At 41.0% G+C, this 23,333-nt stretch overlaps 1 protein-coding gene across 3 annotated transcripts in view; it reads right to left on the reverse strand.

The window, feature by feature from the left end:
• Nucleotides 1–15,215: 15,215 nt before the first annotated feature.
• Nucleotides 15,216–23,333, reverse strand: part of BCL2L11 (BCL2 like 11) — a 36,295-nt gene continuing 28,177 nt past the window's right edge. For 2 of the 3 annotated variants that reach the window (XM_054984715.1, XM_054984701.1), the window contains exon 4: nucleotides 15,216–21,670. In XM_054984715.1, coding sequence (XP_054840690.1) covers nucleotides 21,581–21,670 — 90 coding nt within the window. In that variant the 3' untranslated portion in view covers nucleotides 15,216–21,580. The remainder of the gene's footprint in view (nucleotides 21,671–23,333) is intronic. The other variant, XR_008597406.1, reaches the window with a different exon arrangement.

Below are 23,333 nucleotides of genomic sequence, written 5' to 3' on the forward strand. Positions count from 1 at the left end.
CTTGGGAGTTAACTGCACAGAAAATGGGGGTGGATTTCTTTGTTTTTGAGGTGAAAAATGAAACTTTTTCTTGTTTTCCTCCTTTCTGTTTACTTGCAGCTAGGCTTTAAAGTTGTCTGACAGATTTCTGTGGTGCAGTTGAAAAGACAAAATATCTTTGATATTACAGTTGAAACTCATTCCTGAAACTTTTTCTTTTTACTACAATGTGGTAATACAGAACAGAATAAGAAGTGGTGAACTGTATAGAATGAAATGTCCTCCAAACAGTAGACTATCTATATGCATTTATGTATATATAGAGATATATATGGAATATCTCTGTGGGTTTTTTGCTCACCTTTGTATGATCACATTATTATTTCTTTCCAGGCTATTTAAACCCTACAGTCTTTGTTCCTCTAGTATGAGGTGTGTTGGTTGCTAGCCTTCAAATACATCTGAAATGAAGGTGGAGATTTAGGGTTATGGCTGCTGATGTCACAAAAGCAATGCATTTTGCCTCAAGTGGTAATATTCTCCTATGTGTTTCTTAGAGGAAATGGGCATCTCTTCCACATGAAAATTTGTAGATTATCCCCAGTGTCATCTGTTATTCTTCTCCCTCTCAGCTTTCTGACAACACCATTCTTATCCACATTGACAAAGTTCCTCTCTCTTGTGAAAGGTTTAAGATACAGCTTTGAAATGGCCAGCTAGCCCTCTACAAGGCTATCCATCACAGTAGCCTATCTCAGATAGGGGGAGATTTAGTTCTTGTTTCTTTTTTTCCCCTCTACAATCTTGATTTTTGCTTTTAACTTTTTCCTCTTACTTCAAAGAGCAGAGGCTCAAGCTGCACATCTTCTGGAAGGAACCCATGTAATCTAAAACAACAGGGTTTTCCCCCCAAATAGTGGGTGTCAGATGTCTATACTAGAAATCTGAGATTCTGATGCAGTTTGGACTGAGGCCAATCAGGGATATTAAGAACTTTGGATGAGGAAAAATTGGTCTCCTCAACACTCACACTTGGGGAAACAATTTGATCAGGCATGACAAGAACAGACTTCAGGTTTGGGGGCGGGGGGAGCTTGATGAAACATGCATGTTAGATCCCCTCCCCTCTGGTAGTACCTACTTCCTTGGAGTTGATGCTGCCTGTGATGATAGCAATTTGTCCTTCCTGCCATCCACTTACTTGTCCAGAAAGCCTCCGCTATCTCTGTTTGTTTGGCTTCCATGTTCCTCTGGGCAATGAGAGGGGTTGGGCCCAGCAGGCACTGCTCCTTGTTACCAACAGCCCTTGGCCACATAAGCAGGGGACAGTGGCAAAGAGCAGCAGCAAGAGCAAATCAGGGGTCATGAGAAGGGGAACGCTTCATAAGTGCTGGGACTTATAGTGTGAGGATTTTAATACAATTTTAATAAAATTATTTCTATCGTAAAGGGTGTCCCCCCCCCAAAAAAAACCACTTGCAAAGCCACCCTAAACAGAAGTACAGCCAATGGACTTAGAAAGGTGTAACTCTGTTTCCAATTGCACTGCTGGACTTCTTACAAATAGTATATTCAGGGTTTTTTTGTTTTTCTTTAGCTGTGTTTGAAGTCGAAAAGGTCAGTTATTTTTTTTATTGCAAGTCTTTCATCCCTCATGGAGATGAATCCCCGCCTTCTCATCCAGCTATTCATAGCAACTGCCCACACCTCCCTCGGGAGCCCTACCCCACATGTTGGGAATTACAGAGCTAGACAGAAGACTGATGACTGAGATGTTACTAAACATCTTCCTCTCACTCCACCACCTGAAAAACACACCCACATCTTAAGGTAGCTTAGTTTTATTGTTCAGTCAGTTATTTACAGGGCTATCCTAAGCAGAGTTAAAATGTATTTATTTTATTTAGAATATTTCTATGTTGAGGTAGCTTACAATTAAAAACTGCTGTTTAAAAATACCATTAAAACCCAGCTTTTCTAAGCTTTCTAAGACTTCAGTAGACTTAGAAGGGTGTTACTCTTCTTAGGATGGCACTGTTGATCCCTAGGCCACCTTTTTACCAAGTACAGAACCTATTTTCTCAGGAGTTATATCAGTTGAATTTTTTAAACCAAAATTTTAACATTCAGTTAGTTGGTCGAAATAATTAGTGTTCTTTCCGTAAGCTCCAAAACAGTAAAATGTCTATACTTTGGTGAAGAGCTTTGGTTCATTCGGAGTTAAGTTTTCATTCGTGAAGGATGGCAATCCTTATTAATGCAGTGTTGCTGTTGCTCAGTGGTAAAGAACCTGCTTCACATGCAGAAGGTCTCAGGTTCAGTCTTCACTTCTGCTTCTCCAGTTATAAAAGGATCAGGTGATGTGAAAACCTTCTTACAGAGACCCTGGAGGCCCACTGCCAATAAGGATAGACCAGGAGTTGGTAACCTTTTTTGACACAAGCTCCAAAAAGTTGCAAAGTCTATTTGTGAAGAAGTTGGTGTGTTAGCAAATGCAGGGGATGAGGTGCCTCTACTGCTGGCAGTCGTCAGGAAGAGGCAAACTGCCTGATGATTGCCCACCACCAGCAGGCAGCTGGGCAAATGGGTGTGCCCAGCTCTGTGTCCTGCCACAATGATATCACTTCCAGAAGGGAGGTATGGGGGGAGGGTGCATGTGCTTCGCACCAGGGCCAGTTCCTTAAGAAGTAGCCCAAAACATAGAATCAGCCTTCCAGGAGGCAGCTCCCTTTAAGCTTGTGGGGCTGGAAGGGAGTAGCAGGTGGCAAAAGATCTACCCCGATAGCAACATTCTCTCTCCACCAGGATTTGAGTCTAGTGGTACCTTAGAGACCAACAAGATTTTCAGCTTTTGAGAGTCAAAACTCCCTTCAGATATAAAAAAGGAGCTTTGACTCTCAAAAGGTTATATTGTGAAAATCTTGTCAGTCTCCAAGGTGCCACTGGACTCAAATTCTGCTGTTCTACAGCAGGCCAACATGGCTAAAGACCTGGTCTCTCTCTGGGTGCTCCCTCTGGGAATTTATCCAGTTTTTCTCCGGTCTTTCTGAAACTTGCTTTTTTCTGAAGTTTGGGGAAAGATCACAATAAAGTAGGGGACGCTTGCTGTATGCAGAGGAAAATCTGGGTTTTCTGGCTCACATGGGAGCCATTTCCCTGACCCTGTCCCTACTGAGCCGTTTTCTCCCACTGACACTGGGGAACTTTTTATTTTTTAAAAATATCAGCACTAGAATATAGCATTGTAATGATAGTTGCAAAATAGTAAAAAGTCCAGTAGCACTTTTAAGACTAAGAAACTTTATGGAGGCATAAGCTTTCAAGAACTACAGCTCTCTTCGTCAGATGCATGTGATGAAAAGAGCTGTAGTTCTCAAAAGCTTATGCTTCGATAAAGTTGGTTAGTCTTAAAGGTGCGACTGGACTTTTTTACTATTTTGCAACTACAGACTAACACAGCTAACTCCTCTGTAACAATAGTTGTAGCAGGTTCTCTGAATTCCCTGCTTTCATTTAAAAAAAAAGTTGCTAGCCTCTTCCTTATGGACATATATAAGGAAAAAGGCGTATATAGTTTCAAGGGAAAATATTTTCCCAGCTTTACTTTTCAAAAAAAATAAAGCTGGGAATTCAGAGAATCTGCTACACTTATTGGCACAATCATATATTGATATAATTATATTCTTGTGTAGATGCATAAAAAAAATGTAAAAGCCCTGATGGCCCAGGGAAGGTGGAATGGCCATTTCTAGGGGATTGGGGCAGGGAGATGGCAGGGAAATGTGCCATGTGGAAGCCCTGTTGCTGCTGCACTTACAGTGCAATCCTATGCAGAGCTACTCTAGTGTAAGCCCATTGTAGCAAATGGGCTTAGACTGGAGTAACTCTGTGTAGGATTGCACTGTTAATCTTAAGTAGCACCAGCAATAGAGTAACTACAAGATCCTATCCCTTAGCGGATTACAAGACAATGTGTTCCTGCCAAAATTCCTTCTTTTACAACAGGGCCGATTCCAGACAACTAACCTGAAGGCGCTGCATGCCGCCATGTTCCGGATCGCAATGGGGAAAACGCAGTATTTCGCGTTTTCCCCGCTGCGATCCGGAACATGGCAGCATGCAGCGCCTTCAGGTTAGTCGTCTGGAATCGGCCCAGGTATGGCCAGAAGGTAGTTGGCAGTCCACCGTTGGATCATTGGCTGAATTATTGTGGGCCACTGAGCATTAATGATTGCTAGAATATTCATTTGCCAGCCATACTTCAATTATCATCTGCCTTTCTCAAGAGTCAGAGCAAGAATGTAGGACTAGCTGTGTCTTGGTCTACTACATCAAGGAGCTTCTTGAGATTTAAAGCGAGAACTCATTTTTGAAAGTTAACACAAATAATTGTGCCTAAAATATTAAGAGAGATCAGTTTGAGTCTAATTTAAAACACTCTGGGGGACCAGTAGACCATGCCAAGACTGAAGCCAGTCCACGCCTAATCTACATCACTGCTGTTGGAGGTATAGGACTTCTTCTGTCTTTTACATTTGGTCATATCAGATTAAGTATGTCTGCAACAAGAATATTATAGTATGTACAACATTGACCTGGCCTCTTTTCCAGGAAGGCATTGATCTGACATAGGGGCTAATACTGATAGGTTCACCTGGCCAGTGTTCACCTGAGAATCCAGGAGACTTAAATTAAGGAACATGCTGAGCTACAAACTTAATTCTTTCTGGGAAGAGTGTCCACCATCCAAAACTAGCAATTTGTCCCCTTTCCTGACTTTAGAACCACCCATTAGACCCAGATCTGTCTTCTTCATTATGACCATTTCTTGCCTTAGACTGTTGTTCAAGGACACAACCGCTGCATCTGGTTTAGATGAAAATGAGGTAGATTTTGGTGTCATCTGTATGGTGATGACAAACCCTTCTCAAACTCCATGGTTCGTGGAGATGCTAAAAAGGAAGGAAGACCACATAGATCTCAGTGGAGCCCTATAAGATAGCTCCCACATCCAAGAACAAAAGTCTCTGAGGACCAGCTTCTGGGATTTCCTAGGGAGGTGGGAGCAGAACCACTGCAAAGAGGTACCCCCACTGCCAACTCACGCAATTTGATGGTAACTGGTGATAATGAAAGGCTTTCAAGCAAACTGGAACAATGTTTTCTTTTAGAAGAAGGATTGCTTATATACCTCAAATAAGCCAACTATTTCTTCTGGCTTTTCAATATTAGCCATGGTGGCTGGTGTCAAATACACCTATTGAGCAGTGAACAAAACCAATTAGACTGTCTATATCCAGGCTGTTGTAATTGAAGCTCATCCAATTAGAGCTATACAGAGGATGATTTGTAAGCTTCTGATTTAGACTAAAACAGTCGTGGGCGTTGGGATCAGAGCAACTGCGAGCCATTTTTGTCTGGAAAAAAAAAACACCCAAATGCTTACAGTCAGCCATCAAGGGTTATAATCCTTCCAAATACCATATGACCTTTGACCATATGAAGAAGCTCATCTGGACAAGATGGGTTTAGTTAAGAGGTGGGAACGCTATTATTAGTGCAACCTATTGCTCATTCCCCAAATGATCTTTGTGGCCTGAGAGAAAGGGATCCAGATGACGCCAGCTGTCCATGAGATTGAGCCAGAGGTTAAATTAGAAGCGGAACTGGAAAAAGGCAATAGAAAACTAAACGTGGTATGATTGAGCTATCAGTGGTTATAGTCTCTTGATTTATAGCCCTATACCTTCTACTTGTTGTTGCTGCAGAGGTTTGTAGTACTTCAAAAACCTCTGTGATCAGCAGCTACATTTGGACAAAAGAAATGAATATTCACAGAAGGGCTTACCACTGGTAACTTCATCACTTAGTGATAGTGTTCATGTTTTGCATGCCATAGGTCCCATGTTCAGTTCCTGAAGTCTCCAGTTAAGGGGACAGTCTACAGGCACTGGAGACAAGGAGACCAATTTTCTTTGCTTTATATGCTCTGCCAATCAGAGTCAATAATGGAGGCTAGATGTGCCAATGGTGGCTCCTTTCTTTACCTCATTCACTTTCCCAACATCTCTGTGAAACAAAACAGTATTTTTCCTGTGTTAGTGAATGGAAACCTGAGCTTAAGTGACTAAGGGCCATAGTAGATGATACCTTCTCCCCAAGTCTGCTATGGACGCATGGTACCATTTTAGAGGGTTTTTTTTTTACTTTTAAAAACCACAAGGGCCTTATCCTACTGGGGACTGCTGCACAGGGTGGTGAGGAGCTCTGGTCCCCCCATGCCATTTTCAAGAACTGAAATGGGCACCTCCCAACATCCACCTGCTCTGCCCACTGTTTCTCAGCTGTGGGGTAGAGGAAAACTATTGAGGAAAATGGGAGTGGTGATTGGCACTGTGCTAGTGCTATGACATCATTTCCAGGTTGACCCAGAAATGATGTCATGGCATTGGTGTGACTCTGAAAAGTCCCATCCTCTGTAATTTCCTACCTATTGTCACCATTTACACTCAACAGAGGATCTTTGATGCATGTACCTGATGCATGTGTTTCCAAGCAATTGTCTTGTGTCATATACTACATTTTAGGGGTATGCTTTTAAAAATCTTAGGCATACTCCTAAAAAAACCCTGATGTGCGAACTAATCCAGCAGATCCCATAAGCTTGCATAAGGTTATACTTGAATTATTAGGAACACACTTATCTGTGCCATAGCTTCAGTAGTAATGAAGACTTCTGGATTGTATAAACACTAACTGTTGCTGCTATTTCCTGAGCACCTGTGGGATGTGAGTGCTCTGTTCATATAAATGCTTCTCCCAACATGCACCACAGCTGTGCTTACTGTTGCCGGTCGCTGCTGCAGGGCTTGGTCATGAAATCATTCTTGACAGGGTTTAATGGAATACAAATGCTGTTATAACAACTGTCAAAAAATGGTTGGGTCGATGCAGGCAAAGAGAGGAGGGCCTCCCATATTACATTGCACCTCTGCTGAAGTGTTTTATGATTAGGTACATGATACCATACGAAACCATGGCACTTTATGAAGCTCAGCCTATAACTGAGCCTTTCTCTGTAATTCAAGTATGTGAAGAGCCTTTTGGTAGGTTTCGGTGCTGGGGTGGGTGGGTGGGTGGGGGAGAATGAGCTAACCCAGCCTAAGTAAGAATCCTATTGTCTGTTCCTTACTGTATGCGAATGTGAGTATTTTTAAAAAGAAGTTCAATCAGGATGTGGAAATTCACAATCTGGACTGCTAATGAATGGATCTCTCAACCACCACCACCCTGTGTCTGATTCAGTATTATTCAGAAAAATATAAAACTCATTTATCAGCCACCTAAGATACATCTGAGGGTTTGAGTGGAGAGGGATTAATTGTAAATCAACAAGGCCTCTGGGATGAGGTGCACTCCCAATGAGATCACTGGGGGAGGGGCTAGAGAATTCCTTGGAGCCTACATTTGGTTTGCCAACCTCCAAGTAGGGGCCTGGAGATCTCGTGGAACTACAACTGATCTCCACACTATTCAGATCCCCTGGAAAAAATGGCTGTTTTGGAGAGCGGACTCTATGGCATTTTTATCCTGCTGAGGTCCCTCCACTCCTCCCTCTCCCGCCGCAGCTCCAACCCTAAAACTTCAGGATTTTGCAATTGTGGCGTTGAAAACCCTCACCTTCATCCAACTCCCTTCTGATAAAGATAGTGAGGAAGTGGAAGGGCAGTGGGAGAGAGGGTCTCATCTGTGTTACAGTGATGCCATTGAGAGTGCACTGGGACCTGCTGCGACCATGTCCGAGATTACTGCATCTTCTCCACAGCAGACCAGGCCTCCCTGCTGACTCTGCCATTCCGCCAAAGGCAAGCAGTAACAAATTTTCCATTCTTTGAGGCTTTTTTACCTGGCACGTTGGTCATGTTGGCATTGAGGGATATGCGAGGGCCTGGAACCGTCTCAGACTTTGGGGGCTTAGTTTGAAGTTTGTAGACTCTGAGGATCTGGAAAAGATGCATACAGATCCACCCCATTGCTTAACCAATATTGAAATAGCTAAAGATCCATAGGCATAAATTAGTGTTGCCAGGTTCCCCAACCCCCCAGGTGGGAGGTTGGAGTCCAAATCCAGCTGCTGCGGTGCACGGGAGCACGTTGTGCCATCCGCCCTCCCCCGCCCCCTGCTGGCCAGGTAAGCGGGGATGGGGAGTGGAGAGTAGGAGGGGGGGGATCTCCTGCCCCCAGCTGGGAACTGGCAACCTGAGCATAAATGCATTAAAATTTGTCTAGTTGTTTAGAATATTGTAACTCCACTTTTCTTTCAGATTGGAGACAAAAGAAAAATATGTTTAAAATATAAAAATATCATTTATGAAACATACAAGAGGCTTCCAATACAAAACAAGAAGGTAATAAGCCACTGCAACAAGCTAAGAAGAGATTATGGTTCTGCTGGCAAGCCATAATGAGGGCCACAGGCTAAGAGCCTTTTGGGTTGTGCCTCTGGCTATGCTCAGGCTTTATTTTTAATTTTTTTCAAATTTAAAACATTTATAAGCTGCATTTCTACCTTGCATGAACTCAAGGTGACATACAATATAAATAAAAAAACAATTACATAATGAAAAAAACAAAGTTTAAAAACACAGTTTAAAAACACAGTTTAGGACACAGAAACAAACTTAATTAAAAACAGTCCTAAATAAAAACATCTTCAGCTGCCTCCTGAAAATCAGTAGTGAGAGGGGGTCAGGCCCACCTCCCTAGGGGTACTGTTCCATAATTGTGGGACTGCCACTGAAAGGCCCTCTCTCGTGTGCCCACCAGGTGAGCTTCTTTAGCTGATGGGACAGTCTCACTGTGATCTTAATTCCTGGGCAAGAACATACGGGAGAAGACGGTTCTTCAGATACCCTGGTCCCAAGCCACATAAAGGTCTCAAGTTCCTGTCTGCCTTTCTGCTAACCCAGAGAACCTCTGTCTTGTCAGGATTCAATTTCCGATATGTTCAGCCCACATCTTATTCAGCTGGCTTTAACATTCCCAGTCATCTTTTTGTCACAGGCAGTTTATGCTTCCTGGGGGTGGATGGGGCTCTATTTATATACAGCTAAGCAGGCCATACTACCACAGCCACATTTTCATATGGTCTCAGAATTATGGCTGCTTGGAGGGTGGTACACGTGATAATGGAGCAAGGGATTTTTGCTCCAGGCTCCTTGACGGAAGAATGCTGCCAAAGCCCAGACAGCCTGCTGATTCAGCATAGTGCACGCAGGCCTATTGAAACCCTATCTCTCTCTCTGTTTTCTCCACTAAACTGCAGCTGCTTGGAAGAGAGAGCCATTTATCGGTGTGTCTGCATCTTGCAGTTGCGTGCCAACTTTTGCAAGCTTTTGAGCACTGTGTTTATGCAGTGGATTCCCTGTTGCTTGATTGATAGGGACAGGGCTTTTCTCTGGCAGTACACACCGGTACCAGCACTTCTTTCCTCAGTACCAATACCTCTTTTGGCCAACAGACTTGGGTCCCCAAGGAGGTGAACATCATGAGTACCGGCACCTTTTTTAAAGAAAAGAAGCAGCGGATAGAGAATACATTGAGGATTACTAATTTCCCTTCAAAATGCTTTTAAAACAAAAATGAATACAAGTCAGGCAAGTTTATTTCACTACAGCTATTGCTAACTCTTTCCCTGCCCCTGTACTCTCACAGACTGGGAAGACCAAGATACTGAAAAAGCAGTATGTGCAAAATACCGGAGTCAAATTAAGACAGCCACATACTTCCTGGTAGATGGACTTTTTGGTACCTAACTACACATTGTGGTTTTCCCGGGGTTCCTTTTACAAGTCCTGTGCAGAGGATTTGATTCCAGTCTTACATATGCCCCACTCAGTCAAAACCATTGAGGATGTGTGAGGAGAGGGGGTTTAAACCTTCTCCTCTGTGCTGTTTTCCTGATCTGAAAGGGCCTGGGAGGACGCTATCTGCACCACTGGGAGTTCCATGTGCATTGATGGGAACACCTAAGTTTCTCCAGGGGAGGTGTTTGGGGTTTTTTTGCTTGAAGTGATGTCATGCATTGGTGTGATCTGTAGGAACCCCCTTAATTTCCCCCCTGCCAGCCAGTTACATGGTAGTGAGGAAGATGCCCCACCCCAGCTTACATCATAAGAAAAAGGTGAAGCATTTTCCCTGTCTTTTTTTGTATCATCTGATCTTTTTTTCCCAGTGTGGAGTAGTGGTTGGAGTGCTGGACTAGAATCTAGGAGACCCAGGTTTGAATCCCCACTCTGCCATGGAAGCTTGCTGGGTGACCTGGGACCAGTCACACATTCTCAGCCTAACCGACTTCATAGGATGTAAGGATAAAATAGAGGAGAAAATGATGTCAGGAGCCTTGGGTCACCATTGAGGAGAAAGGCGGAGTATAAATGAAGTAAATAAATATCAGAATATCAAATCAAAATAAAGTTTACGTAAACATAGCAATAAACTTCACATCCAAAGTTAACATGTTTACTTTCAGTTTGATATTTGGGCTTGTATATTTGGAATTTTTCATGGTATTTCAGTATTTATTCCATGATTTCCTATGTAACGCCAGGATTCCACAGAACCCTGGTTGGAAAATTCTGGCTTAATCCTTAAGCCTGTGCCATTTTTCTGATCTGAAGCGGCCCAGGGGAATTCCTGCTTGCCCTAATGGGGGAACACACGTGTAGCCCATTAGTATAGGCACGTTTCCTCAGCTGGGCCAATAGCAGCTTCCCAGGGCCATTTCAGGTCAGGAAAACAGCATCAGTGGGGGGGGGGAGACTTAAGCCCTTTCTCTAGGGTTGCCAGCTTTCAGGTGGGGCCTGGAGTTGTCCTGGAAGTACCACTCATCTCCAGGCTAAAGACATCAGCTCACCTAGAGGAAATAGCAGCTTTGAAGTGTGGAGTTTATTGCACTATATCCCATTGAGGTCCTTCCCCTAAATCCACCACTCCTAAATCTCCAGGAATTTCCTAAGCCAGCAGTTGCATCCCTACCCCCTTTTCCCATGAGCCGTGAACTGGGCTCCCACACGCTTGGTCATTATATTTCAGTATGGATCGCCCAGCATGTCTGGCATGACAGACCGGGAAACACTGTAACGGGTAAAACAAGCACATTCTGGGCTCAGTACCCCCCAAATAAAAAATAAGGTGATAGCAAGGTTTATAACAAAGGAGTCCGAGTCAAGGCTTGGGGTCCTCAGTCAACACCCCCTTTGTAAAGAAGGGAACACAGTGGTGTTTTCACAGCATCCCTAACTTATGGTCTCTGGTTGTTGCTCAGTGTGTATGCAATGACAATTCCATTTTCTTGTGCATATGCAGGATGATAATCAACCTCTTTAAAAAAAAATACGGCTGCTGATTCCAAGATGAAATTGGCGTTATTTGAGAGCCCCTAATTGCCCAGAGCCTCTTTCACTTACTTTCATTTACCCAACACTGATTAAACCCTCAAACATGTAAGTGGTCAGAAATTGAAACAAATGAAGGGATAGTTTACTCAGGATAGCTAATCTGGGCAAGTCAGAAGCATTCATTTTAAACTACTTTTGACAGGCAAGTTACTTATATCCAAACAGCCTTTAGCCTTGACAGCATAATCATAATTCAATTTAGACAAAGTGGGAAAGGAAACAAAAGGAGCTCAGCTGCTCAAACCGCTATGGGTCTAGCTGTGGTCATAGTAAAATAATGGATGTGTTGGTCTTTCATAGGCTGCAGCTTTCAGAAAGATTCTACCTGCTTTCCGATTCCCTCCCTTCAGACGCTAATTTAGCTGGACTTCTCCAAGAGGAGACAAGAGGAGGTAATGACTTCGTTACAACTTTTCCATGTAGAGGTGTGGTGTATGAACACAAGGAGTCACTGGCCTGTATCCTACTACTTGAACTGAGCAGAGTTTGAAGCTTTTCTCCAGCCTAAGGAGCCTTCCTCCAATGGATGTGCCACTTAAGATGGAGGAATGCTCCTGGAGCTTGATGAACTTCCTCCAGCCTAAGGTTGGAAACATGCCAGTCTTTTGTCATTATGAAAGAACTGAGATTTTTTTTTTAAAAGCTTTCCTTGTAAATAAATGTGCAGAAGATTTGCATGGTTCCATCCTGGCTTAGAAAGTCAAGTACTGGAGGCAATTACCTGTCTGCTATCCATCTTGTAATTATGTAGAGGGACTCCAATAAGTTTGCCCACATTGCTCCACTGCTGGATGTGGCCTTTCCCCTAGGTCCTGTAAACACAGCAGCACTTCTGCTTGCGGAGAAAAAGTTTTAAGCTTTTTTCTTTGCTGCACACCCCATAGGAAGTTTATGTACTTCAGGCTTTTAAAAAATTCTGCACAAGTGACTGTAACATCAGTAGTGAATTCTGTGGCTATCCATTTCATAAATTCAGTCAACATTTGTATCTTTTTGCTAGTATCAGAGAGATTAATATAGGATCCGTAAGAGTTAGAAACTTAGATTTTTAATATTTTTTGATGAACCCAGGCTCCCCAAAGTCTGTGCTTGTTCAGCCATGGAATCCATAGGTCTTTGATCTCCTGCTATGTAGGTGTGCTGTAATTTAAGGCTAGGGGTGGCTGTTTTGTTGGGAGAAACTTCTTACATTGGCTAGTGGAACCAAGTATACACATATGAAGATGATATTGTAATACTTGCCAGGTCAGATGTTCTTCCTCTGGGAGACTCTCACCCAGGATCTTTATTAAGAAGGGGGTTAAGCAGGAGTGCATTTTAGCCCCCCATTTGTTTAATCTGTTTTTAAATGGTCTTGCCCCTTTTTTGTCACTGGTTGATGGTCACAGTTCTAGACTTGGCTCCGTTTCTATCCCTTTGTTATTATATGCGGATGATGCGGTTCTTTTGTCTTCTTCCTGTGTTGGATTGATTCGTTTATTGAACTGTTGCCTTGAATACTGTGTGACCAACAGACTGGAGTTGAACTATGAAAAATCTAAGGTATTGGTTCTTCCCAATTCCCAGAAACTGTGTAACTGGATTGTCAATGGTAATAGACTTGAACAAGTTAAGGACTTTAAATACCTGGGTGTCTATTTCCAATCTAATGCTACTTGGACCTTCCACCGTAGGATGGCTATTAATACAGCCAAAGTTAATGCTGCAGCAATATCTCACTTTAATTTTTCTGATTGAGGTAACCAATGTGTGCCTGCTGCTCTTAAAGCCTTCAGTGCTAAAATTGGAGCTCAGTTATTGTACAGGGCTCTGCTCTGGATTGATGCTATTGACAATTCAGTTGAACGTGTTCAGTCTTTCTGCGTAAGATCATGGGGGTTCCTATGTGTGTTCCATATGCTGCCTTATGCTTAGAGTGCGGTCAGAATCTGTTGGCCACCAAGGCATGGCTTCACACTATAAAATATTGGTTGAAACTCCATTTTAATTCTGATCCCCCTAGTTATACGTATCATTTATTATCTGAATTTGCCAACTCTAGTTGGTCAGCCTGTATTGAGGCTAAAATAAGTTCCTTGAACTTATCTATAGAATCTTTATCCCTGCTATCTGAGTCTGAGGCCTTCTCAGAAATAAAATCCAGTCTTTTGGGATTAGAGTTACAAACTTTGTATAGTTCTGCTAATAGAACTTGTTCTCTCCTAAACTTGGGGATTGTCCCTAACGTAAGCTTCCCAGCAGTATACCTTTACCAACTCCTGGCTCCCAATCTACATAGAGCCTTTTCTCTGGCCAGATTTAATGTTCTTCCTTCAGCCATTTTATCTGGCAGATTTCATGGGATTCCTTATTATAACAGGTGTCGTCCTTGTTTGATGGACTGTGTTGAAACTGTTTCCCATGTTCTTCTCCAGTGCTCTTTTTATCTGGCGCTACACTGGGATCTTCTACAACTTCCAGAGTTTTCTGATGATTTTAAGGTTCAGTTTCTGCTTGACAACCCAGATGGAGAAATAACTGAAATAGTAGCAAAGTTTCTCTACAGTGCCATGTCTATATGCCCCGACAAGTAATATTCTGTACTGGTTTTGCTGCACTGTTGCCCTGTTCCTATTTGTAATTTTAATCGCATTTTGTATGGAGTTTCTGTATTTAAAATTATATTTTATATATGCCAGTAAAGGCTTGCTTGCTAATATTGTAATACTTGTACACACTGGGTTGATTTTTGAAAGTCCATAGTGCCACACACTATGCATGTTCCCTTTTCCTTCATTACCAGAGGCTTACTTGGACTATACGTTATGTTCAAGCCTGCAACTGCTACAGGAAATGTTAAAGACAGAGTCAGGATTGAACACATCTGTCTCATCTAGCATTGGTTCCATTAGTGCTGCCAGATGCCTCTAGGAAATTCACAAACAGGAGCATCAAAATATTAGTTTGCTACTTTCGTTTGCCCCCAGCACTCAGTAATCAGAAGTATATTGCTTTTTGAATGTGGAGGTTCCACTTGCTATCCTGGCCAATAGTGGTTTATAGGTCTAGCCTACATGAATGTGTCCTCCTTAAAAACCAAACAACACCATTGCATCATATGCATGTGAATTCCTTCATTAGACACTGTGCAGACCAGATTGGAAGCACTTCTTTTTGTCTGTCCTAAACGTACTACTAATCAAATTAACTGGGTGACCCACGGTACCATAAATAAGAGACCAGCAGAAAAATGTATCCATTCTGTCCAAACTGTAATATATAATCATGTAATTCTATCATTCCCCTCTCAGTCATCATCTTTCTAAACTAAAAGGCCTGAGTTGCTTTCAGTTTTCTTGTAAAGGAAGACATCCAACTATGTGATCATTCCAAAATATCAAATCAAAATGTATTATATGTAACAATATCTCCTTACAATAAAGAAATTATTTTATAAAGGAACAATGAATGTTACTGTTTTAGTTAGAGTATCTGATGAAGGGAGCTTTGACTCTTGGAAATCTAATTGGTCTTTAAGGTGATACTGAACCTGGATCTAACTCTAGGATTTCTTTAGTAATAGCAAAATATTCAGTGCTTTAGAGGTGAGCATCTAGACTGCATGTAATTTGAGTTATCCATCACAGGGATACACTGAAATACATTTCTACAAAAATACACTCTCCAGATACATTCAAGACCAAGACATAGTTTTGTGAATGTTTATGAATTATGCAAGTGAAAAACAAGGCATCCTATGAAAATGCTGTTAAACAAAGAAAAATAAAACACATGATAAATAGTTGAAATTTTTATTCATATAAAATTCATTATTAAGAACATAAAAGATTGCATCTTAAAAAAAGATCTGCAGTTATTTACAGCAGTATTGCACAAGTAAAGTGGCAATTACCCTGTCAAAATTTTATCAGTGCAAAACACAAGTAAGCCAGGGAAACTGCAATAAAAATGCTACATATGCTGGGTTCTATGAAACACATTAGTGATTAATCAGTACAAGATCAGTGCTACATTGATGTCTGTACCTGATGACGAGGCACTGCCATACAGTAACTAGTGGTCTTTAAACCAGGGTGCAAAAATTCATTTTTTCCCTAAAAATTTAGTAGTTCTTGAATAAACTGTAGGTACTTCTTGTTCATGAGGTAACAGTCATATCCTGTTCTATGTAAACAGCGGTCAAGGGATAAGGTCTTACAAGCCCTTAATACAAGCATGATTAAAGGAAGAAGCGCGAAGCACCAACAAGGATTTGAATGGGCATCTAATGAATTTTCCAAACAGGTTTAATTTTGAGATGGGATGCTGGAAGCAGTTTAGTTCTCTGGGGATGGAGGATGTGTGCATGTTTGTGTGACAAATTTCAGGGCATGTTGATCACTCTTAAAGACTAGCTCTGAGTACTGCACATCAATCTACCTAAAGTTCTTTGAATGTCACCTTTAGTCCACAATGTTATTTGTAACAAATTTATAAGAAAAGCTACAAGTGACATGCTGGATGTGGTTTTGAGAATGTGTGATTTATCCTCCAATTCACACTGAAATTCTAATCCTTGCCTTCATTTCATATTTGAACATCCTAACAAGATAGGGTGGGTGGCAAGAGACACTGGTAGAAAAGAAGGGGTTAAAAATATCTAAAATAGCAACAACTACCTTTAATTAGTAGACAGTGCTCTAAACTGATCAATCACTATTTCCATATATACTAAGAAAACAAAAGAAAAAAGACTTTACAAGAACTTAAATAAGCAGAAAATAAATATACATTATTTCTACAAGTTACAGCATTATGGAACAGTAGAGTGCATTAATTACAAAGAAAAGGAATCTACAGTATTTAACAAGGTTGAGCTGATTCTACAAAAAGTTTAGAGAAATCAGTTTTACTTCTGCAGCTATACAAAAATATCTTACATGACATAGAAAAAGAGAGGAAACATTGCACACGAGTAACATTTGGCTCAGATGAAAAGAACAACGGCTCTAATCTAATAAATAGTCAATATTTACAATCATTGAAGGGAAAAAAGCATAGAAAGTCTTAATAGATGCAATTCCTCTAAGAAGAAATTTAAATCTGGTTTCTCCACTACCAAAGAAAATTTTTCATAAAACATTTTCGCGGGATTTTCTTTTTAAAAGTAAGGATTTCTAGAAAAGGATTATTTTTTAAAAAATCTCTCCAATAGGCAAAACATTAGATGCATTAGCTGACAAAAGATTTTTAAAACCCACAAGTCTACTGTGGACACAGTGGGGTAGTCAAGGCACAAAACCTGCACTGAATTATGTCAAACCAAATGGGCCTTGCTTGGTCTAGCTTTGAAAAAAAAAAAAACACCAGTATATATACTTCGAATAAATGTCTGGCAAAGATTTCTTAATAAACAGGAGAGCCTGGGTTTGGGCCACACAGTGCCAATACCTTGTCTTTTTTCTGTTTACATTATAATTCACAGAATTTTTAAAATATTTATTAGACTTATAATAAGTTTGCCTGAAGCCATGGCAGCAAGCTAGTTGCAATCCCATGTGAGCAGTTAACACATAAGAATGTGTACACATCTCAAGGCACTGGACCAGCCAAGCCTTCAAATGGGGAAAGGAAGAGAAAACTTGGGGGGGGGGTAGGTTCAGTGGGTCATACTCGCAAGCTTCCATTCACACAGTGGGGCTGGGCTCTTTCCCTCTCCCCATTTCTACAGCAGCTAATTTCTTCTAACATTACCAGCAAAAACAAAAACACCAACACCCCTCGCAACCCATGCTTGCAGGTCGGGAGATCTGTGGAGGGACTTCTGTCACCATGTCGGTGAAAAGCAGGAAGCCCTCCTGTTTTAGGAGCATGCATGGAGCTCTCTAGATCCCAACCATTGATAATGTGCCTTACATGAGGTTTTTAACATTAAAAGGAATCAAACTAAAGTGCTCCAACTGTGGAAGTGTGAGCAAAGAGTTCCATGATGAACAGATGCTTTGGTGAGTTCAGAAAGAATTCTGAACACAGAAAGAATGAGAGTTTGACCACAAAGTAATCTTTGATCATTAACATGATCACTGTAACAAGAAATACCAGTTCCTATGGTATACTGACAAGATTAATGGTGAATCCTAGCACAAGAAAAAAATATTTCTTTTTTAATAACTGTATTAACAACATTGCTAAACTTGGAACAGAAAAGATGTCTTTACAGGTCCCAGGCTTTCTAGAAGCAGTGAAAAATCTCTATTGCACAGTATCAATTTGAGCACTGTTAGCTTTTACAACCTGCTTCCTCAATGTTTTCAATACAACTAGATTTTTGTGGGTGACATGCAAACATGCAATCAGATGGACCAAATTCCTATTAGCACTGTTGAAGTTTCTGCATGAAACTTACTTATTTTATGTCATTTATAGACCGCCTTTCTCACTGAGACCCAAGGCGGATTACACAGTAAAGGAGGAAAGGGAAAACTTATCCTGGGGTTCGAGATCTATGCTTCTTTTGCTGGATCTGAAATTGTAACTATACAAGAATGCTGCATGCAATTTCTTGCACTCAGTTTTTTGAGCCCAGCCATTCAGGATATATGTGTAATTCCCTGCAGTGAAAGGGAAGCTATACATGCAGTCAACTCTGATAGTTCCATCTCTCTTTTTTGGAAGGACAGGAAACTAACTCCAGCACAGCTTTCCATTCTCCCTCGTCATCCAAAAGCAATTGTTGCTATCAAAAAAGAGAGTGCTATCTGCCTACTGGTCCTCTAAAAGTATGCAGATGTGCACAGGCAGTTCATCCTTACACATGCATCTGTCTAGATCAGGACTCCAGGATGTATTCTGATCCTGTAGTCTTAAGGACCAAGCTCCATGCTATGTTCGGAATCCATGATCAGATCTTTTAACATGTACTTTAATGATAAAAAGCATTTGTAGAGAAGGGTGTTATTTGGAATGGGACTATGGTATAGGGACAGGTGTGTTAACTTCACCAGACTGTTTCCCATTGGAAAAAAAATCCCCTCTCAGTTGCTATTAGCCCCAGCAGGTGAGGAAAAAAGACAAAATATGTGTCTGTCTTTCCCCCTCTATTGGGGATGAAAGCAACTTGATGCAGGGGTCATTTTTATCTGAAAAAATGGCATAAAGGGAAAGGGTTAAATCTAGCTGTTCCAGTGCTGTGACAGTAATCTTTCTCACTTACATAGACACCCCCTCCCCAGCTGCTTTTTAAGATTAAAGTACAAAGTGTGCAATTTGGCCCTTGGTCTTTATAGAAGGGTAGGGTAGTATGGGAGTAGTCTGGACTAAATGAGAAAACGTTTCATATATCCCAGGCACTGATGTCCAGTGTAATATATGGTGCAATATGGAGAGATTATAAGGTTGTAATTGACAAATTTCAGAAATTCTGTAATAGCACTTAGGAAGGCTTAGATACAGCTCAAGGCAGGCTGCAACTTTTTGAAAGAGGTTACATTTTCAGTGGTGCTGGTGAAACCAGAAATAGGAGCTATAGCATTTAGAAACATGTTTCAAATAAGATTCAAATGAACCACGGTTTTATGCAAAGTCTCTGCACCATTATATGCAACTTAAAAATGGCCAGATAAAATGATTTGGGCAGAATATGGAATAAGGGGCACTTGTATACACAATACTTTAAGCAACAATGCATTCCCAGGGAGCTAGTCTTACAGTTGCCTCTGTCCAAATCCATAAATGAACTACTTGATGAACTACTTGACCATAACGTGGTACAGCACAGGTTGCTAGGTTAGAGATTTTTTCCCCTCCTATAAAATCACAACACTTCCTGGTGGAGTTTTTTCCTAAAATATATTGGCCATTAAATTATTCAGAATTATTACTAGTTTGGAAAGTTAGATTGAAGAAATTTATTATATTACCAATTAATCTGGAAGTATAATGATGAGTGATTTCACAGAAGCAATGGTTTCTTGGCAGAAAAAGGAAGTCAACATGCACATCTCTGCTAAATGCTTGCTCCAATCTGCTTTAGTGGAATGCTATTTGATTTTGGAGATGGGTGGATTGTGTGAAATCCATGATTCTGCACAAGCCTCAAATTTGGTGTTGGGCACAGAATTCTCCTGAGAATTTTAATAAAACCAGCAATTTTTCTAGCCCTTGCAACTGCAAAGATAAGCCTGGAAATGTTTTCACAATGTCAGATGTGCTACCTCATACCCACACAGAAAGTTTCTGAAGCCAATCGAGGGTTAGGCTAAATTCCAATGGACAAAGTGTGGAGTTTCAGGGTCCTGCAGAACTCCTGCTGCTTCCCAAACTTTTGAACCCTGGGGCACAAGGTAATTTTCTGCAGGCGCATACTGCTTTACACTACCTCTATATTCATTATCAAATCAGCTCCAAGAACTCCCTCATTGCAACTGCAGAACAGTGCAGTTAATACTGCTTCCCAGCTTTCTGCCCTCCTCCTCTACCCAGTTGGGACTCAGGAATAGGGCCATGCTGTCTGGGAAATGTTGCCACCCTTAACCCTTTCCTCACAAAGACAGATACTGGCAGAAAACCATACGGGGAGATCATTACACCTGGGCTTCCTTGGTCTAATAAGCATCCTATATGGTGGTTTAATTTCTCAAGATACATTTTAGCTTCTGTTATCTTCTGGACTGTTGTTTGAGAATCAATATTCTTATGTCTCCCTGTGATTAACAGAATCACTGTCCTTAATTTGCATAATCTATTCCAGTTGCACAATCCAGTTTGGGTCCTCCTTGGTTCACGTTTTTTTCAAAAGAACAAATAATCCTAATTAAGATCATCACAAGATATTAAGAGCCCATACTGGATCAACACAGCCAGTCCCTTGCACTGTTCATATGAAGCTGGCAGCATCAGAAGAAAAAGTATATTCCACAGTTAAAAGATGTCACCATCTTTTAAACTAGCAGAAAATTTGTTCCTGCTTATCTTTTGACCCTCTGTGATTAATCTGAATACTGTGCTATTGTTGACCTTAAACCATGTAGCAAGTCAGTAGTCCTTATACATTCCACATTATGGTTATCAGGTCACCTCTTATTATGATAGATTTTACGAAAGGCAGCAATAACCAAATCCAGAGGTTTTTTTTTCTTCTTTAGGAAAAAAACAAATTGGATTTAAACAGTAAAATAACCAAATCGAGGATCAAGACAGTGCCTGAAGTTATGCAGTAGGTCCTCATAACTATGGGGCAATATTGCACAGGTGTAGGAACTGCTTTCACCCACATGCAATGACTTATTGCTACACTGCCGCCACCCCCTCCCATTCTAGAATAAACACATTTATCTGTACAAGTAGGAAGAAAATTGTAAAAGGCAACCTTGGTGTTATTATTTGGGGAATTAAAATTTTCACAGTTTCAAAGCAAATTCAAGATTTCTCCCTCTGGGCTGCAAGAGGTGTAAGCAGTGGAAGATCCAAAAGGGTACATTAACAGCAGATGGGTGTGTATTTCTTGTAAATTCATTTCTGTATAAGACACACGAGACATCTGCATTTCAGGTGGCATGGGAATCTCTTCCAGAGCAACCACTCGTTTCAGTTCAAAACCTTTCCTTCTTGCGTCCACCAGCTTCGCTTATGATTAGTCCCCTGTGCATGAAAGTGATCTGGAATGAACAGAGCGCCTGTTACCAGAGTCCAGCCTCTCGCTGCTTCAGAAGAAAAAAAAAAGCTGTACAGTAAATTGTTTATATAAAAACTAAGGCAGCTTTACCAAAACAGCTGGCCCAGTCAATTCCACTGTTGGATATAACCAAGAGCAACATATGAGTTTCCAAAAGTGAACATAACATGATTCAATTATTTTCTTGAAAGCTTTATATAGCAGGTTAAAAAAAAGAGAGGGAGAACAGGTTTCAGCAACAACAAAAAAAGATAAAATCCTGCTTCTTCAGGTTCAATGTCTGTTTCTTATAACAATGAACATCCATCTAAAAAACTCACTTTTCTCAGAAAAAGGCAAAAATTGCCTGATATGGAGTCCTCTCACTCCTTTCATCTGCTAGATGTCCTTTGAAGTCAGGAAAGACTTGCTAGCTGCATACAAAGACACTGTTCATAGTTGCTGTTGCTGGAAATGAGTAAACAATCCCAATTGCCTCTTTAGGCATTAGTCACTGCATTCTCCATATGAGGCGGACAATGTAATGCAACAGGCGCAAAATTACAATCGGGCGGTTTACTGGTTGGTAATCCAAGAAACCCTGTAAGAGGAAACAAGAGGTTATTTTCATTCATGTAGCTTTCCTGTCTAGCAGTAATAGTTACCAAATTTATAGGCTGGTGCTGGGATGTAAATACTTAAGCTCTGGGGTAGCATGTAAATACATAAGAGGGAAACTGCAACAGCAATAGATGAATGGGTATCTTGGCTATAACACCACCACCATGATTTTCATATCACTTCATCTCAAATCGAATGCTTTTTCAAAAGTGGTGTTTACCTGCTAATAGTTATAGAAATAAAAGATCTATGCATGTGTGAACTAGACAGCTTAACCACTACAGGTTCTTTTAAGATCCTGAACTGGAACCACAACAATCCAAATTTCAGCTATGAACTCACAGGAGGCTTCAGGCATGACTCTGGCCCTCTGCTATACCCTCCTCTTGCCCTTTCTGTAATAAGGAAGATAATGGTGCTGGCCTCCCTCACAGGACTGCGGTAAACATCACCGAAGTAACTGCTGGAAGGTGAAATTACTATATAATGTGATTACTATATAATACTACATATGATACTATGTATAAAGGTAGTTTATTGCATTATATAGTAATGCAATGACTATATAACACTATATATAAAACGGCAGTCATCACTGTAACCAGCTGCTTATTTATGAATCTGCATGTTTCACTGCATTCTCTCCAAATAAGTGGTTGGGCGCACTGCTGCTACCAAGCCTGCTAGCCTTCCTCCCCAGTCATAAACAGCATGAAATGCAACAGGACCTGAGAGGGTGTCCCTAGTGGAGCTCTCACCTCTTCTGGCACTTTAGCAAGAAGCATGCAAGTAGTTTCTGGGTAACTACGCTAGTGTCTCAGTTTTTCCTGCAATTCCTTATCGGTGGTTGAAGCGGTTGCTATGATGGCAACAATTCTATGGTGCCACATCACCACCTCCATGGCCAGCTGACCACCTTCCTTAGACTGGTCCAGCCTGTGGGATGATAATCACCAAGCTCTAACCTAAACAGAACTTATTTCACATTTACAATTTTGTTCGCACCCAGTGTCTCTATTTATTAAGAACCTGCATACCATCTTTTCCTGTGTTCAAAGCTGCTCCCCTAAGTGACTAATAAATACAATTCAACAAAACCACACTATTAGTAGAATCATTTTAGAATTAAAATCAATACAAAAAACAACCAAGTAACAGCCAACTCTGAAACAACTACCATGTAACATCTCACCACTTTGCTTTATAAGTTAATGGCATGTTTAAAAATGAAGGTTTTACACTCTCTCTGGAAAAGAAGTAAAGAGGTTGCCTTCCAGTCCCTGTAAGGAGACTGCTCCATAAGATAAGTGCAACAACCTAAAAGGCTCCGTTTCTTGCACAGTAGTGAGATGGAACTGCCAGTAACTGCTGTTGACTAGTTGTCAGTAGATGTGTGGGACTTCGGTTTTTTGGCTATATGAGTCCCAGTCCACGAATACCTAACTACCACGTTAAATTCAAGCTGAAAGCAAAGCACAGCTGCTTTTAACATAGGATGAATACAATCTCACCGCTCTGCTGAGAGAGAGGCAAACAGATACATTTTGTTCCATATGAAACTTCAAGGGCAACGTAAGCTACATTGCACTAGTCAAGCCTACAATATACAAGCATTAATTTGCCTACCTCTTGTCCATCACAAT

Source organism: Eublepharis macularius, chromosome 1, assembly GCF_028583425.1.
Source record: "Eublepharis macularius isolate TG4126 chromosome 1, MPM_Emac_v1.0, whole genome shotgun sequence".
Classification (NCBI taxonomy): Eukaryota; Metazoa; Chordata; class Lepidosauria; order Squamata; family Eublepharidae; genus Eublepharis; species Eublepharis macularius.